The following is an 18,375-nucleotide window of genomic DNA, read 5'->3' as shown; positions in this document are numbered from 1 at the left end:
GCAATAAGTGTAACAGTAATGACAAAGAGCCAGAAAAGAGGCAATCAAAGAAAACATGAATCATGAAAAATCATCTTCTTTGTATGTCTTAAATTTTGCATCAAACAATGAAAACACTATAAATATTCTGATATATAGTACACTCCAAGACAACATATGCAGAGACACAACCTGTTTGTTCACAAGAAATGATTTTCAGTATATACTTAGTCATCACACATGTACACAAGTACATATTACTGTTACTTGATTTCAAGATTAATTATTAATTATTATTATCATTAATAATAATTCATAATTATAACAATATTTGTGGACTATTTATTATATATTAGTGTCTGTTATTTAGCATAACTGGTGCTATATTAATTTTACTCCACTAAATTTAAGTGTAATGTACATAAGATCCTAAACAGAGAGCCCAAAATGTACAGTAATATGGTCATTTTATCATTACCTTCTTCACTGTGATTTTGGATTTCTTTCTGATTTTTAATAATGTTTTCACTGATACTTTGATTTCTTGTGTCTGCAGAACATAAATAATTGGGTTCAACATGGGAGGAAAGACAGAGGTGAGAGACAGGTTTATGATCCTGGCATTTGGATGTATCTTTGCACTCATGATAAATGTGATTAATATTGGGAGGAAATAGATTATCACTAATGAAAGATGAGCTGTGCAGGTTTTAAAGGCCTTCACTCTTTCCTGAAATGTGGCCACTTTAGACAATGCATAGCCAATACATGAATAACTTACCAAGATAAATACCAGTGGAAACCAAAGAATAAGAATTGGCAACAAACGACCAATGACAATGTTGGGAGTTTTGTCATTACAGGCCAGCTTGTATATCTGGCCATGGTCACAGAAATAGCTGTTAACAACCACAGACTGACAGTACGAAAGTCTTGTGAGGAGGCAAACTGCAATAAGTGTAACAGTAATGACAAAGAGCCAGAAAGTGGCAATCAAAGAAAACATGAACCTGTGAGTCACCTTCACTTGATAGTGCAGTGGAAAGATGATGGCCACCAGTCTGTCATAGGCAAGTGCAACCAAATTAAGAGCCTGCATTGAGAGGCAGGTGTAGCAGAAAAACATGAATGTCAAGCAATCGTTGTAGATGATGTGGTGGTGATTAAACAGAAAGATGTCAAGAACCTTAGGCACCAGAGCAGAGCTGCCAAACAGGTCAGCAAATGCTAAGTTAAAGACTGCAATATATTTTGGAGTTCTTAGATTATGATCCAAAATTATAACAGCCATCACAGCTGTATTTCCCAGAACTGAAACTAAATAAACAAAACAGAGAAAGATATAGTAATACTTCATATTAGGTATTCCAATAAATCCACTTATTATGAAATATGCAGGACGCACAAATGTGATGTTCTTTCCGAGGGCTGAGTTGAATAAGTCCATTGTGAAATTTTTGTCAAGGCTTCACTGTCCAATGCACAAGGGTTGATATAGAGTCAGCACTGTCTTGTGCTGTTATGTAGACAGAGGTGAGCTTGCCTCTCTCTTGCTCTCTTTTGATAATGAAGCTCTGATGAGCTTTAACTGCTTTTCAGTCCTCCTCTGTTTATATCAGATTAAGTTAAGCGTCTGATCCCTTGAGTTTATTGTATGTAAGCATCAGAAACAAAAACATTCTGAATCATGTTAAACTATTGCAATATGCAATTTACTCATAGGATTCTGCAATACAGCTTTTATTGAAAGCCTATAGCCCATCTATTTTGATATAGTTTTTATTGTATTTCAGTGGGTGACCTTTCAGTTGACTTCCTGTTTTGAATGTATTTGTTTTCTATATAGGTATTTTGAGAGGATAAAATGAATACCATGAATAAATATAGCTAAGGGAAACAAAAGGCCTTGAAATTAAGGTAACAATCTCGTATTTTGAGGGATCTAATAAGTTGACTAAGAGATTGCCAGCCATAACAGCCAAATATGTATTACTTACTTTGACTTACTTTGATTGTTCTGTATTTTTGTTATTGTCAACGAATCCCCAAAAAAATCTAAACCAACAAGACAATTGTCTCTCTCCCATTACCCTCTAGAAGTAATACCTAATACGAGATTATTTTTTGCCATGCACAGCTGTTGTCTTTGGTCTTTGGTATTCGGCCTATTTGGTATTTTGGTATTTGGTCTTTGGTATTCGGCCTGCGGCCTTATGACTGAATCACAGCCATGCTAATATTCAGTGTAACATCACTCTCTTGTGTGATATTGCTTAAATAGAATCGAATAAAGTTCCTGCTGGATTCATCAGCTTGAGTTACCTTCACACTGTACAGAGTAAATGCAAAGTGTAATAATCATAAAGATGAAAATAATAATGAAATGAGCTGTGTGAAGAATTGGCAATGGTGGGAGAGAATATGTTATGGCTATACACTATGGCTATACAGCTAATGATACTACGTCTACTATTGAGATTTGATGATAAAATATTGCTATATTTCGACATCAACCCAGTCATGAGCAGAAGAAGAAGACCGGCCTACTGAGTTGTGCTGTAGCTGGAGACCCTTGGCTGGAAAACAGGTGACTATGGTTGCCATGGTAACCCTGGAGACACGGGATCTAGATGGATTCTCCTGGAGGCCATGTCCCGTTATCACGGTGACGGATTCTGCCGGGATCTCAGTGTTTCAGCTCTGGTGGTGTGCGGAGATTGGTGTGTGTGCATGGCACAGGGAGGCCAGGATTCTCACCTTGGTTATAATCAGTCCTTTTGGTGTTACTATTCCTATATAAGAAACAATCAAATATCAAATATAGGCAGAGTCTTATTGTTACAAACTGGAGATTTTGCTTATGCTCTGCAGTTTGCCTGGTGTCCATTTGTTGATCCTCTGGAGCTGGTCCTTTGACCTATGGTCTGGTTGAGTGTCTCTGTGACTAAAAGCATGGTCTGTTTGTCAGAGAAAAGAAAATTCTATCAATTTGATATTTTGATGGTGGGAAGAGTAATAAAGTGTCAATTTTGGGTCCATAACTCTGCATGTAATTACAATGAACTTCTTTAATGGCTTGTGACTGATGCCAGGCCACGTATACACGCTACACTGTTAATGGATCTAATCTGCTTTTTACATTATAAATACTGAATGTTCAATAAATTCAGAAGGAACAATCTTTTTTTGTCGCTTTGTACTTCAGGCTTCTTCTGACTACTTCTCTCTGTTTGCTTTTTGCTGTCCTCTTGAGTAAGAAGTTCACAACCGAACTATACTTTAGTCCCTCGTTGAAAGCTGAAACAAGTCTCCCTAATGAGGCTGTTAATGAGTTGTTTGTCGACACTGCTTTTGCAGGATGATGACACATCCAGAACAGTTAGGTATGACTTTGTCCCAGACTGCAGGGGACAGTCAAGAGAGAGTGGTGGGGTTATGTTAGGTAAGGTGGAAGACATTGCCTCATGAAGTTAGTTGAGCTACTGTATTACTTATTTGTGAAACTAATCTGAATCATCAAAGGAAAACTCTTTTCAGCAATGGAGCGAATTAGTAAAGAAACTATATTCTATTTCCCAGGTGTCAACAACTCAGCTGAATTCTGACCATCAACCATACAGTCTATGCCATGAACTGGAATTGTGCATTATGGGTAAAGTAGGGATTCACATAAGAATTCAATTCTCATATTCTACAATTCTCAATCAATTCACAAATACCAAACATCACTTTTCGTAATAACTATAGTTAATAATGTTATATTGACAGAACTGAAGAGGTGGAACTCAACTGCACAGGCAAAGTGCAGCACCAATATTATGTGAATACTTCACTTGCCATCACCTCATCTTAGCTGAGCACCGAGCTCCAGCACTAACAAACAAGACTGACTGGCCGACACACATTGCACTATTTTACAAAACTTCAACCAAGTCTCAACCAACTCCTAACAGCAATTACACTCTTGTTTCAGTCTTCTCATACAAGATGCTTCCAAATTGATGCAGCTATTTTTTTTTATCAAAAATTGCATTTCAGTGTCCTAAAGACACAAGTACACTAAAGTAAGAGCCTAAAAATTGTGCCACCCTTTGTTTAGTCAATCATTGATGAAGGGTAGTTTAATGAAAGTTATGCAAGGAGAGAAAGGTTACATATCCACATTCCCTTGCAAGATCTTCCCAGCTGGTCAGGAATTTCAGACCAGCAATGCTGTACTCACAAGCCCACTTTTCTCATTTCCAAGCCTCTCAAATGTATTGACACCTGAAAGGAATGGTTTATGATTTGGGGAAATAAACTTATTTGACTTCCTAAACAATAAACAGTTTCAGCATGTAACACCCTGTAAAACCACAAATTGATGCTTTTACATTTTGTTTTTTGTCCAGATAACACACACGAGAGCGGCATCGAACTATAAGCACAAGTTCCAAAATGTTGAACTATTCCTTTAAGTAAAGTCCACATGCCTAAAGAGATATGTGTGCGTCGTAAGAATGGCTATGATAAGGCAACAAATTAAATTTGAAATTAAATTTCTGTCTTACTGTGTGGCCCTGCTTAGTTATCATACAACTTCAGGATTGCAACTTTACTTGGACTATGTTTCCAACTTCATGTCAAGATGCTCAACAATAGGTCTCATTAAATTACTAATTAACTAGCAGAGCATTTTAAGTCTGTTTTGCTTTACACATGACTGAAAAATATTAACTAATTTAATTTGGAGGTATAGAATTATTTTTGTTTGTCTCAAATTTTTTTTGCTAAATTCTAAATAATTATAATTTTGGTGGATCAATAAATCATGAGTGACATGAAGTGGAAAAAATAAATACATTTCTCAAATGTATTTTATTTCAACTCCAAAATAAGTACTTTTCTGTGGATGCGCCAATGATCCTTTAACCATTTAAAAATGAAAACTGGATATAAAAAGCTGACATAATATTGTTATATGCTATAAAACTGCACTATGTTAGGCCAGGTGAAAGCACGACCGAGATGAACTAAACCCAACTCCTGCTTGGTAAATTCCTGAGATACATACATTCATATGTCTTATTAATTTAATTTGCTGTTACTAAAACAGTATCAGAACCTGCTCAAGAGATTATTGAAGCTCTAGGGACACAATACATCTAAACTCAAACTATTACATGGAATTTTATCTGTAGGGATATTAAGGGCCAAATGGCCAAATTAATGAAATTAGCTCCCTAGGTATATTGCAGGTGTTAAGATTCTCCCACAGAGGGATATCTCTCAAAATAAATAACAATGAGGAAAGAAATGACAGGATCAACTGCCTCAGGCCTGTGGGGAACAGTTCATTGTACTTCTCTATGTTTTACACAAAAAAGCCTCTTGAGGGAATCAAGCACCTGTTAATTTGACAACATTACGTTTTACATGATGCCCAAGAGACCTGCAACAACACAGTTTCTAACATACACAGGGCCTCAAAATTATTTCATTCTTTATCAACATATCTTTCAGTTTATTTGTCCAAAAAATCAACTGGTTGTTTCTAGGGCTGCAAGATATGCGTAAAAAAAAAAAAAAAATCAATATTTCAATTATTTTGGCAGATATTGCGCCTAAGATATGTGATTGCAATTATGGTGCAAAAAAAGCACAATAATGTTGTGACAAGTTTAACCCTTATCAAAAAGGTGTCAAAAAAATTGCATCTCCTGCAATTTTTTTCAGCTCCTGCAATTTGGATATTGCACTTGGCCATATTGCAATTTCGATTATATTTCGATTAATTGTGCAGCCCTAATTGTTTCTTTTACAAGATGTCAGAAAACAACTGATTAATTTCTTAAATTGATAAGGTAAAGGAAAGTTGCAAAGCCACACTCCTCAAAGCAGCAGCAGTAATAGTAGCAGCAGTAGTGGTAGTGGTATTAACAGTACAAGAAGTAGAGGTATTAAATGTTGTTAGCACATTACATTTCCTTGAGATGCAATCGCCATCCCTAGACTTAAAATTGCATGAATACTTTCACAAGTAAAGACAGCCTAAAATGATCATTGTGGATTAAAGAGTTTACATCACCTTACTTTCCTCAATTACACACAGGTCTGTCAACCCTCCTGCAGGCAGACCCAGGGGAATCCAACCACAATATCACTATACATCTGCCCTCAAGAGAGACGTGAGCTGTTTTTCTCCTCATAACAGGCTGTTTCCCGGAAGACAACAGTCTTGCTTAAACCTGTTATGACCAAACTGTCTAATTGGTCCTGAGAGGGTTTGTGTTTCCCCCACCCCTAACAGACCGGACACAAATATTTATCACATAGATGTTACAGCTTATTATTGTTGAAGTACTTTTGTTAAGGTAAGTCTTAGAGTTTTAACCATAGGGATTTTTCTCTGACATTTCTGGTCTTTGATTAAACTGTACATTAATTATTATCATGGTTCAGTCTGTTGAGCCATGATAGTGCAATACAGATAATAAACTTTAAAAATAAACTGAATTTGTCATAATTTGCACTTGCCATATTATGGCAGCTCTTGTCCTTTCGTGCAAGGGAATACTTCTGAAGGGTAATTAAATGGGTGGCATTGTGGCGCTGTGGTTAGCATTAACATGAAAGCCCTCCCTTCTTGGCAGAGGGCCACGGCAAAGGACATCAACTAACTTCAAAAAGCAAATTTAACTAAAAAGAAAGGTAATTATCGCCTGTTGGCAGGCTTGTGCCATCTGTGCATCTATAGTTCGTTCAAAGCAGTCTCATAACAGTCTTTAATAAATACCGGTAATAAAAAAGAAAAACTTTTGTGACTTTCAGAATAAACTGTTCAAGAGGCCAAAGGGGAAAGAGAGAAATTTAAGATTTGCCCACAGAAACAGAGGAAAAGCAACAGATACTTTTTTTTAACTAAAAAATAACAAAATAAATGACCCTCCTAAGAGCAAGTTCCTATCTTCACTCATCACTTATCAGACAAAAATAAAAGACTCAACTGGCCCACAGACGAGAAATCAGGGACACAGGCATCATCACTGCAGAACTTTCAGCATCTGTGCCCTAAAGCAGATTTCATTTCGAATTTTTAAAATCCCTTGTATGATCTGATGTGACTCTAAGATGTAGGTATGTTTATTTGTATTTTATGGTTAATCTATGTTCTCTGGTCCTCTACCAGAATTCACACTATACGTTTTAATTTGCCTTTTTTGCACACCCAAACATATAACTTCTGTGCTCACACTATACAGATCAATCGGCTGGTCACAATGTGGGTGCTCACAGAGGTTTGTCCTGTGACAATTCCAATAAAGTTTTATTCAAACAAACTATCATGCCCTCAAAAATGTTGACAAGGCAGAGCTACTGTAATCTCAGGGGAAAGAAAAATATGGAGCTGCAAATGGCTAAGAAGATTCAGACAATATGGTCTCTCTGATCTGCAGTAAAGTGTTTAATACTGAATATGACAGCACAGTCTCAGTCACGCCAAAACAGGTAAAATACTCCAAGCTCACTACAGTTTTTTGACAACAGCCCTATGGGACATCAGAACCCTGAAGTTCTCAAATTGCAAAACAGTCGACCGAAAATTTCTGACCTGCCAACAAATCATTCAGTTGCCCAGTAGCAAGGTTGTTGACCCCTGAGGGAACTAATCAGGCACCTCACCCCCTCTCAATCTGAACGTCAGACACCTCATTTGCCCGGCAGATGTCTGAAACATGCACATCTGCCCAGCATTACTGTGCTGAATATGGAGCAAATTTTTTACTTAATTTGTTGAATTAATTATTAATTTAGGAAACCAAACATTTGCTTTTCACCATGCTAAAAGTGAAAGGGATCTGATGCTTTTGCAAGATCCCCTTTATGTTGTCTCAAAGCTTAGAGGACAGTTTGGTAATTTGTGGAGTCTGTCTTGATTTTTTACTTACTGCTGATATGTGTTTCAGGAGGGTCTTAGGTCACAGTGATCGATCAACTTCTCCATTCTGGTCTTGCAAATTTAGCTCCCCAGCCAAGCCCACTGTAAGAAATGGGAACAAAATCTGTTTTCAATTTCAGCCAAAGACAATGTGATGGCAGTATGAGTGAGCCAGTTTAAATGAATATTATCCAAAGTTGCAGTTTTTACTATGAAATTCCTTGTTTGTGTTTTATGACCACAACACATCATGAATTCAATTAAAATTCCATATAATAACAGAGATGTTGGAGATCACAACTCTCCCTGACTGGACACTTGACAAAACAACTTAGCCTTTAATATCTTCAGTGTGTTGGTCTGACTCCTATAGGAATAATAATTAATGGTTAATGTTAAATAAATTACATCATGTATTCAGTTCACATTCATCAAAACCCCGCTATTACAAACTACCTTAAATCATGGGTCAAGGCAATATGAAAGATTATAAAATATTTTATTTCATTTAGTGATACAACTCAAAATGAATTTCATCACCAATTTATCTGGCAATTTTTCCTGTGTTTTTTATGCATTAGAATGGGTTATCATATATTATCATATATATAATATTATTACTATTATTATTATTATCAAAGATGATTACAGGGGTCAAAATATAATAATCTCAGACACTTGCTGTGGATACATATGTAGAAAAATGTTTTCCTGAACTGGTGATAAATGGTGATAAATGGATGAAAAAAGTCCACTGCCAGTTCCCAAAGCCAAGGGTAATGGTATCAAATTGTTTGTTGTGTCTTACAAACAGTCCAAAACCCAAACACATTCAATTGTACTATCATATAAGATGAAGAAAAGCAGTACATTTTCAAAACTGAGAAGCCAGAATGAGTGAATAATTTTTCTATCAATAGATTCGACTAACTGTTCTGCTCTAGTCACATTTCAAATAAAATCAGTATATATGTAATTTTTTTTTTTTCTTGTTTTAACTAAGTATAGGGGTCTTGCATATAGACCAGAGGCCATTTTACACAAAAATAGATTTTGACTTTGGCTTAGATCAAATTGATATTAGACTTCATATGGACATTTAAATTCATCCATGGCACAAAGCTGTCCAGTTCTTGACTATCTTAAATATGACTCATTTGCCATGAATTTTGAGTAAATTAAGAGTTTTGAGTCAAATTAAAAAAAAGAAGAAACAAACATGGCTGTCCACAAAAAACCAAACCACTCAGCTCTGTTCAGTCCAGCAGAAAATATTTGCCTTCCAGAAGAATCCCACTGTTACAGGACATTTTGTTTGGAAAACTAATTCAGCAAAGAGTGTAATAATACAAAAAAACCTCTAGAAGCATAAAATCTTAACACAGTGCAGACCTGTAGCACAGATGAGATGCTGTGGCTTCCTAATGTGGCAGGGCTCCATACTCAGGATAGTTTCCTTGGACAAATACATTTTTGTCGATTAACTATGTCATCACTGCTGTGGCCGTCTCAAAAATCTCTTCCTTTCTCATTCCTCACGTCACAACATCATTATCAAACTAGTTTATGAGCCAAGTTCTTGCCTTTTGGTCATTTGGTGCCAATGGTCAGCCGGTGTCATTGATTGTTACCCTGGAAACATGGCTATATCTTCTTACTTCTTAATTTGCTCTTACTTCTTAATAGCTAGCATGGTTGTAAGGTAACTAACATTTTACGTTTAAAATATGTCAGTCTTTATTTTTGTGAAACAATCTAACTTGTATTTACATTAATAGAAACAGATACAACTAAGGCTGAACCTAAGGCTAAGAAAAGCATTGATATCGAATTTTTGAGCATGCTTTGCTGGGTCTTAGTGTTAAAATATTATAGCAGTATTACTGGGATGCCTAACACCCTTTCACAACAATAAGTGGATCAATATTGTTATTTAATTTTCCCAATAATCTGCAAGTCATACGTTGTGAATAGGACGCTAGCTAGCTTCAGTGCTGTATGTTCGAATACAATGTTTGTGGTCCTCTTGAAGAACTTAAACATATATTAGTTTGAAAACACTTCAAATTAAGTAAAAACCTCACCTTTATGGCTTGAATGAGTATATTCTCCAACGTTGCTTCGTGAGGGGTATTTTTTTGTCCACCGTTATTGAATACTTCCTGTCCAGCGGTAGAAGTTGTTCTCTGACCGTTAACGTTACTAACCGTCATTTTAGTTCGGCCTGGCCATTTTCTGTGGCCCACATTGTTCATATCATGGTATTTCTTCTGCAGTAAAGACACCGCCTGGGGGAAGGAAACAAGACTAGGTCAAAACCTAGCAACTATATGGCTGAACACCATATGGTCAATGTGCGAAACTGAGGAAACAATTGAAAACAGTTGTGGAACTGCTGTAAACAACTTACATCATCCCTTCATATTTATGTTCTGGGTAGTGGTTTCAGGCCTTTATCAGTTTCCTACTCTCTGTGCTCACATATACAGTGATTTAATACGCTTGTTTTTACGCTATGTTTTTCTGTTTATGTTGTCAAGCATGTGACTGAAACGCGGCAAATGAAGATTATGTGTCAACTTCCTAAGCCATTTGCTCTGTCCTGCTAAAATCCTGATTATTTTATAACCGCGACATCATCTGACAAAATCACCTATCACATAATATAGAGACAAAGGTTGTGCTGTGATTTCGGTTTTATTTACTTGTAAAATTATCGTTCAGAGAGTGAGACTGGTGTAGTATAAAAAAGCTTCTGGGGGACAGCGCGCGGAACGTGTCCCATAGTGAGATACCGAGGAGTGTTGCAAGAGAACAGGACTTTAGTGTGGCTAGTTCATGCGGTTCATACCTACTTCTTCTTCTTCGTCTACTTCTCTGAGTTTACTGGCGGCAAACAACTTTAAGGTGCGCCACCTAATGTACAAGAGTGTGCAACATCATGTGTCATTTTACTCAAGCGCTTAAATTCTACCCAACAACCTAATATTATTTAAGAAAGTAAAGAGTGGCGGTTAATACTTCCCTGTAACCGTTTCAAATTAAAAGCCCTCTAGCGTTTCTTTAGACAGATAGTACAAATTTGAAGTGCATGTATTTGAGTATTTGTATTTTATGCCACTTTATACTTCTTCACTATATTTAAGATAGAATAAGATATATTGTACTTTTTACACCTACTACTTACTTTACAGATTAAGATTTTACATTAAAACATACAATAAACCCATCAAACATAATGCACTGCTAAAGATTAAACTGGCTCCAACGGTTTATGGCCTATGACCCCACTGTCACTATAAGCAGATATGTTTCACTCTGTTTCCCCACTAAATTTCTCAGACTGATTCTTTTTGGTTTTTCTTCTTTTTTCCCACTTTATCATTTCTCAACCCCTCGAATTTATCTTGTAAACTTTTGGAGGGGCCCAGCTCCTAGAGTGAGAACCACTGGGCTGCAGTTCACTGCCTAACAGTATATAAATTAGTTAAACCTAACTACACTTCGAACAGCTGCAGCCATGAATTGCTACTAACACACTGTTGCACCAGCATTAAAGATTAATCATGTAAGATATAATAATATATCAGCCTCAGGGGCCATTGTGACTACTTCTACGTTTGATTCTTAAACTACCGTTTGCTGATAATATTTCTTATATTTGATATTATATTTATTTCATATTATATTTCATATTATATTTTCTCCTCTCCGACTGTAAGTCTGCATATCTATGTGTATTTTCTGCTGCATTCAGTATCTAAATCCTGCTCTCCTGCTGTTTTTGTTGGTTTGTTTTTTTTAAGATCTATCCAAATCTACAGGAAACATTTCCATATTGTGCCATGGAAAAGTTAATTACACAACCAGTGTACTTTTTTTTTTTTTTTTGTTCCACTAGGACAGAGTGTAGTCAACATACTTCCTGCCTGTCACAAAGTCTTTATAAAACTGAGAGGCTGCTGCTTGCGTTCATCCTACTGTGAGGGCCATTCAGTGAGGTAAGCACTGATACATCTCAAAGTCTATGTTCCCTCTCAATCATGTGCTGTAACTGTACTGCTAATACTATCTGCTTGACTCTGCCTTCAGTATGTTTCAGGTGGATGAGAACTACACACGTGTGTCAGAGTTTGTTATTGTGGGCTTCCCAAGTCTCCAGCCAGAGTACTTTGTCCTAGTGGCGTGGTTCTTCTTCTTCCTCTATGTGACCACAACGGTGGGCAACCTCCTGCTGGTAGTGGTGTTTACTTTGGAGCGCAGTCTCCATGAGCCCATGTACATCATCATGGTCAGCCTGGCCCTCTCAGATATAGGTAAATATGATATCATTTGTCTCACCTGCCCCCTGTCTTCTGCTCTCAGGCTCTGGTGTATTAGGTGTTACACTGCTTTTATAAAAAATGAAAAATAAATATTACTCCTAATACTCATCACTTGGCTCTTTGAAACAATGAAAGAAACATTGATGCTCTTAGTAACTGTGCAATTTACTGTCATTGACCTTTATAACAGTGGAGGCAATCTGGATCGCCTAGGTTTGAAAATTAATGTGATCTTTCATGTTATGTCTTTTCATTTTTTCTTCCAGAAAACAGTAGAACTGTCTCGTGTGATCTGCTTTGCCTTGACATCTCTCACTTTTCTCTTTTTCCTGTAGGTTTTGCCACAGTGGCTTTACCCAAACTAATTGCTCGCTACTGGTGGAATGATGGGAGTCTTGGCTTTCACACTTGCTTCTTCCAAATGCATATGATCCACTATTTTGGCTCCTTGAATTCTCTGATTTTATTGACCATGGCCCTGGACAGATATCTGGCCATCTGTTTTCCTCTCAGGTGAAAAAAATAAGTTTGATTAGTCTCATCTCTCTTTTCTTTCCCCCTCACTCTTCTCCTGTCCATCATTCCCTCTCTTTCTGCCTCTCTTTCTCTCCTCAGATACCCGACAATGATGACAAACCAAACCATGGCAGGCTTGACTCTCTTCTGCTGGGGGATAGCTCACATCTTCCCTGGCATTAGCACCATCAACTTTTCCTTGATGCCGTTTTGTGGACCCAACAAAATCATACAAGCCTTCTGTACCATCATGTCGCTCAAATCTCTAGTGTGTGTGGACACCAGTCGACAATACAGTCTTGCCTTTGCTGTAGCGATGTTCATTCTTTATGTTCCTTTAGCATTCATCATCTTCTCTTACATTTGCATCGTCATCTCAGTATTGCGCATGGCCAAAGGACAGGTGAGGCTCAGCTGTTTTTATCCTTAGATAATGGTGTATTTTTAAATCTTGTATGTTTGTCGGATTAGGCCAGATACTTTCATAATTAAGATTACAATGCACCAAGTGCTGCATCCTAAAATTCACAAGGTCGCAGACTTTGCCTAGATTAGAGCATTTTATCTTTTTGTGCAGCAACTACTGCTTTCCTAAATGTGACATGTATTTTCTATCTTTCTATTTTATAATTCATAACTCATTTTAACCCCAAACTGCTGTCCTCCTCAGGGGAGAATGAAGACCTTCTCTACCTGTGCCACCCAAGGCTGTATCATTGCTATCTACTACATACCACGTTTCTTTGTCTATGTCACACCTTTCATTCCTAACCTGACAATGACCCCCGACAAGAGTATAGCTACCACCGTCTTCTACAGTCTTTTCCCTCCAGTCATCAACCCGTTCATCTACTGTCTGAGAACAAAGGAGATCAAGCAAATATTCAGACGCTGGGTGCAGAAAAGAAAGGGTGTCATGCCTACAAAGCATGGCCAAATTGTTGCTGTCACCATGTCAAACTGACAAATCATCCATCACCTTTTACTGTTGTTTTGATGAGCATGAAAATGAAATTACTGATGTGTATATGGTAATATATGCTACTATAATATATATATATATACTGTATAAATATATATTGTACTTTCACTCTATCTGTATGTGAACCAATCATGCTTTAATTCCAAATTAAAAGCCATTCTGCATCCACTGTCCATTTCCTGCATTAAAACGTAAACAAATGCTTCTAAGTCCTGTAGTTTCAGACTGAACTGTTATGATCTGTAACACAGTAGGAAGAAGCTGAAGGTTTGGGAGTTTTGGGACACAGACAGCATCAACATAATTTGAAACATTTTACTATCTGAACAATTTGGTGCTCTGATGGGAACGTACTGTAAGAAACAGACGACATTTCCATCCGATTGTGAATCAAAACACACACACAGAGAAGCTGCAGACATTTCTGATACAGGCTGTCAAAACCAAAACAGACAAATGTTTAATTGTTGCAAGAAAGAGACACAAAAGCAAAAGGGTAGAAGAAGGAATCCATACACATGACCTTTTAGTTTTCAAACAACTCTTTTCCTTTACACACTGAGTTGAGAGTGAATCCAATGTAAAGATTTTTTAATATGATGTTGACAGAACCTCTTGGAAGCTGTGTTTATATAAGTCCTGAAATTTTTGTCATCCAGGAAATGTGTGTTAATAAGGCTTCCATAGACCTTTACCCTTTTTTTAATACAGGGTTATTTCAAGGTTCTTGAATCCTTCTAAAGGAAAAGTAAATATATTTAGAGTGCAGCGATTTAACTGACAGCATGATCTGAAAATGAGGCAGTAATGACAGAGATTATAAGAAGGAAATTAAGTTATCTACTGGAGCAAACGTAGGACGACTTCAAAACAAACGATAGACTAAATATTAGACAAGAGCTCATAAAATACATTTATATATTACACAGACATTTTAAAACAACAGCGTCATAGATTTACTCCCAAGCTATAATAAAATAAAAATGGAAAATCTGTTTTCTTGGGGGTACAGGACAAATGTAATAATATCAAGTAGTTTTAAATGTAGATAATGAGGTGTTTACTGAAAAAAAAGAGCACCAAAATAATCCATCTCATATAATAAAAAAAAAATTGGTGTTGTTTTTCCTGCTGCACTTTGGCCTACTGGCTGTTATGCAAACTAGACAAGTGACTCAACAGCATCACATGGTTGCCACGGAAAAATGAAGCAATTATTTTTTATTTATTTTTTTATTGCGCTAAGACTTCATCAGCTTGAATGTTGAGTGAAGTTCTTGGTATATAGTCACACCCAGGTCTCCACTGAAGCTTTAGTGTTGCCTCTCACTTGTAAGTCACTTTGAATAAAAGCATCAAATGAGTAAATGTGAATGTGAATGAGCTTCAGTAAGTCTTTGACGGTCCATTTGTCTCAGCTGACAAGTTAACAGATTCAACTATAACTTAACTTTGACAATCTGTTGAGAAATGTCATGTGTCATTTTACTCAAGCGCTTAAATTCTACCCACCAACCTAGGCTTATTTAAGAAAGTAAATAGCGGCAGTTAATACTTTCCTGTAACCGTTTCAAATTAAAAGCCCTCTAGCGCTTCCTTAGAAAGAAAGTACAAATTTGAAGTGCATGTATTTGAGTATTTGTATTTTATGCCACTTTATACTTCTTCACTAGATTTAATATAGACAATAAGATATATTGTACTTTTTACCCCTACTGCTTACTTTACAGATTAAGATTTTACATTAAAACATACAATAAACCCATCAAACATAATGCACTGCTAAAGATTAAACTGGCTCCAACGGTTTATGGCCTATGACCCCACTGTCACTATAAGCAGATATGTTTCACTCTGTTTCCCCACTAAATTTCTCAGACTGATTCTTTTTGGTTTTTCTTCTTTTTTCCCACTTTATCATTTCTCAACCCCTCGAATTTATCTTGTAAACTTTTGGAGGGGCCCAGCTCCTAGAGTGAGAACCACTGGGCTGCAGTTCACTGCCTAACAGTATATAAATTAGTTAAACCTAACTACACTTCGAACAGCTGCAGCCATGAATTGCTACTAACACACTGTTGCACCAGCATTAAAGATTAATCATGTAAGATATAATAATATATCAGCCTCAGGGGCCATTGTGACTACTTCTACGTTTGATTCTTAAACTACCGTTCGCTGATAGTATTTCTTATATTTGATATATTTATTTCATATTATATTTCATATTATATTTTCTCCTCTCCGACTGTAAGTCTGCATATCTATGTGTATTTTCTGCTGCATTCAGTATCTAAATCCTGCTCTCCTGCTGTTTTTGTTGGTTTGTTTTGTTTGTTTTTTTTTAAGATCTATCCAAATCTACAGGAAACATTTCCATATTGTGCCATGGAAAAGTTAATTACACAACCAGTGTACTTTTTTCTTTTCTTTTTTTTTATCTGCTAGGACAAAGTTGTATCAACATACTTCCTGCCTGTCACAAAATCTTTATAAAACTGAGAGGCTGCTGCTTGCGTTCATCCTACTGTGAGGGCCATTCAGTGAGGTAAGCACTGATACATCTCAAAGTCTATGTTCCCTCTCAATCATGTGCTGTAACTGTACTGCTAATACTATCTGCTTGACTCTGCCTTCAGTATGTTTCAGGTGGATGAGAACTACACACGTGTGTCAGAGTTTGTTATTGTGGGCTTCCCAAGTCTCCAGCCAGAGTACTTTGTCCTAGTGGCGTGGTTCTTCTTCTTCCTCTATGTGACCACAGCGGTGGGCAACCTCCTGCTGGTAGTGGTGTTTACTTTGGAGCGCAGTCTCCATGAGCCCATGTACATCATCATGGTCAGCCTGGCCCTCTCAGATATAGGTAAATATGATATCATTTGTCTCACCTGCCCCCTGTCTTCTGCTCTCAGGCTCTGGTGTATTAGGTGTTACACTGCTTTTATAAAAAATGAAAAATAAATATTACTCCTAATACTCATCACTTGGCTCTTTGAAACAATGAAAGAAACATTGATGCTCTTAGTAACTGTGCAATTTACTGTCATTGACCTTTATAACAGTGGAGGCAATCTGGATCGCCTAGGTTTGAAAATTAATGTGATCTTTCATGTTATGTCTTTTCATTTTTTCTTCCAGAAAACAGTAGAACTGTCTCGTGTGATCTGCTTTGCCTTGACATCTCTCACTTTTCTCTTTTTCCTGTAGGTTTTGCCACAGTGGCTTTACCCAAACTAATTGCTCGCTACTGGTGGAATGATGGGAGTCTTGGCTTTCACACTTGCTTCTTCCAAATGCATATGATCCACTATTTTGGCTCCTTGAATTCTCTGATTTTATTGACCATGGCCCTGGACAGATATCTGGCCATCTGTTTTCCTCTCAGGTGAAAAAAATAAGTTTGATTAGTCTCATCTCTCTTTTCTTTCCCCCTCACTCTTCTCCTGTCCATCATTCCCTCTATTTCTGCCTCTCTTTCTCTCCTCAGATACCCGACAATGATGACAAACCAAACCATGGCAGGCTTGACTCTCTTCTGCTGGGGGATAGCTCACATCTTCCCTGGCATTAGCACCATCAGCTTTACCTTGATGCCGTTTTGTGGACCCAACAAAATCATACAAGCCTTCTGTACCACCATGTCGCTCAAATCTCTAGTGTGTGTGGACACCAGTCGACAATACAGTCTTGCCTTTGCTTCAGCGATGTTCATTCTTTATGTTCCTTTAGCATTCATCATCTTCTCTTACATTTGCATCGTCATCTCAGTATTGCGCATGGCCAAAGGACAGGTGAGGCTCAGCTGTTTTTATCCTTAGATAATGGTGTATTTTTAAATCTTGTATGTTTGTCGGTTTAGGCCAGATACTTTCATAATTAAGATTACAATGCACCAAGTGCTGCATCCTAAAATTCACAAGGTCGCAGACTTTGCCTAGATTAGAGCATTTTATCTTTTTGTGCAGCAACTACTGCTTTCCTAAATGTGACATGTATTTTCTATCTTTCTATTTTATAATTCATAACTCATTTTAACCCCAAACTGCTGTCCTCCTCAGGGGAGAATGAAGACCTTCTCTACCTGTGCCACCCAAGGCTGTATCATTGCTATCTACTACATACCACGTTTCTTTGTCTATGTCACACCTTTCATTCCTAACCTGACAATGACCCCCGACAAGAGTATAGCTACCACCGTCTTCTACAGTCTTTTCCCTCCAGTCATCAACCCGTTCATCTACTGTCTGAGAACCAAGGAGATCAAGCAAATATTCAGACGCTGGGTGCAGAAAAGAAAGGGTGTCATGCCTACAAAGCATGGCCAAATTGTTGCTGTCACCATGTCAAACTGACAAATCATCCATCACCTTTTACTGTTGTTTTGATGAGCATGAAAATGAAATTACTGATGTGTATATGGTAATATATGCTACTATAATATATATATATTATATAAATTTATATCCGACTTTCACTCTATCTGTATGTGAACCAATCGTGCTTAATTCCAAAATAAAAAGCCATTCTGCATCCACTGTATCCATAGGAAGACTTCAAAACACACGATAGAATAATATTAGACAAGAGCTCATAAAATACATTTACAGAGATATTTTAAAACAACAGCATCATAGATTTACTCCAACCTATAATAA

The 18,375-nt window shown here is 37.1% G+C and overlaps 3 protein-coding genes across 3 annotated transcripts; 2 read left to right on the top strand and 1 right to left on the bottom strand.

Annotated features, from left to right (window-relative positions):
* Window positions 1–442: 442 nt before the first annotated feature.
* On the bottom strand, window positions 443–10,110 carry LOC111217015 (olfactory receptor 1500-like). The gene is made up of 4 exons (XM_022738698.1): window positions 9,982–10,110; window positions 9,668–9,687; window positions 5,411–5,427; window positions 443–1,290 (listed from the first exon to the last, which is right to left on the bottom strand). The coding sequence occupies exons 1-4, from the start codon at window positions 10,108–10,110 to the stop codon at window positions 443–445; spliced, it is 1,014 nt and encodes a 337-aa protein (XP_022594419.1).
* A 1,751-nt stretch (window positions 10,111–11,861) lies between these two features.
* On the top strand, window positions 11,862–13,773 carry LOC111217099 (olfactory receptor 1-like). Its single transcript, XM_022738812.1, has 5 exons — window positions 11,862–11,898; window positions 11,990–12,213; window positions 12,558–12,735; window positions 12,838–13,141; window positions 13,409–13,773. Exons 2-5 carry the CDS (start codon window positions 11,991–11,993, stop codon window positions 13,700–13,702), a joined length of 999 nt encoding a protein of 332 aa, XP_022594533.1. The 5' UTR covers window positions 11,862–11,898; window position 11,990; the 3' UTR covers window positions 13,703–13,773.
* A 2,458-nt stretch (window positions 13,774–16,231) lies between these two features.
* LOC111217185 (olfactory receptor 1-like) lies at window positions 16,232–18,143 on the top strand. The gene is made up of 5 exons (XM_022738947.1): window positions 16,232–16,268; window positions 16,360–16,583; window positions 16,928–17,105; window positions 17,208–17,511; window positions 17,779–18,143. The coding sequence occupies exons 2-5, from the start codon at window positions 16,361–16,363 to the stop codon at window positions 18,070–18,072; spliced, it is 999 nt and encodes a 332-aa protein (XP_022594668.1). The 5' UTR covers window positions 16,232–16,268; window position 16,360; the 3' UTR covers window positions 18,073–18,143.
* Window positions 18,144–18,375: the final 232 nt, after the last annotated feature.

Source organism: Seriola dumerili, unplaced genomic scaffold, assembly GCF_002260705.1.
Source record: "Seriola dumerili isolate Sdu_G_001 unplaced genomic scaffold, Sdu_1.0 BDQW01000040.1, whole genome shotgun sequence".
Lineage (NCBI taxonomy): Eukaryota > Metazoa > Chordata > Actinopteri > Carangiformes > Carangidae > Seriola > Seriola dumerili.
The sequence above is the reverse complement of the archived record's forward strand: the minus strand, read 5'-3'. Positions and strand labels throughout refer to the sequence as shown.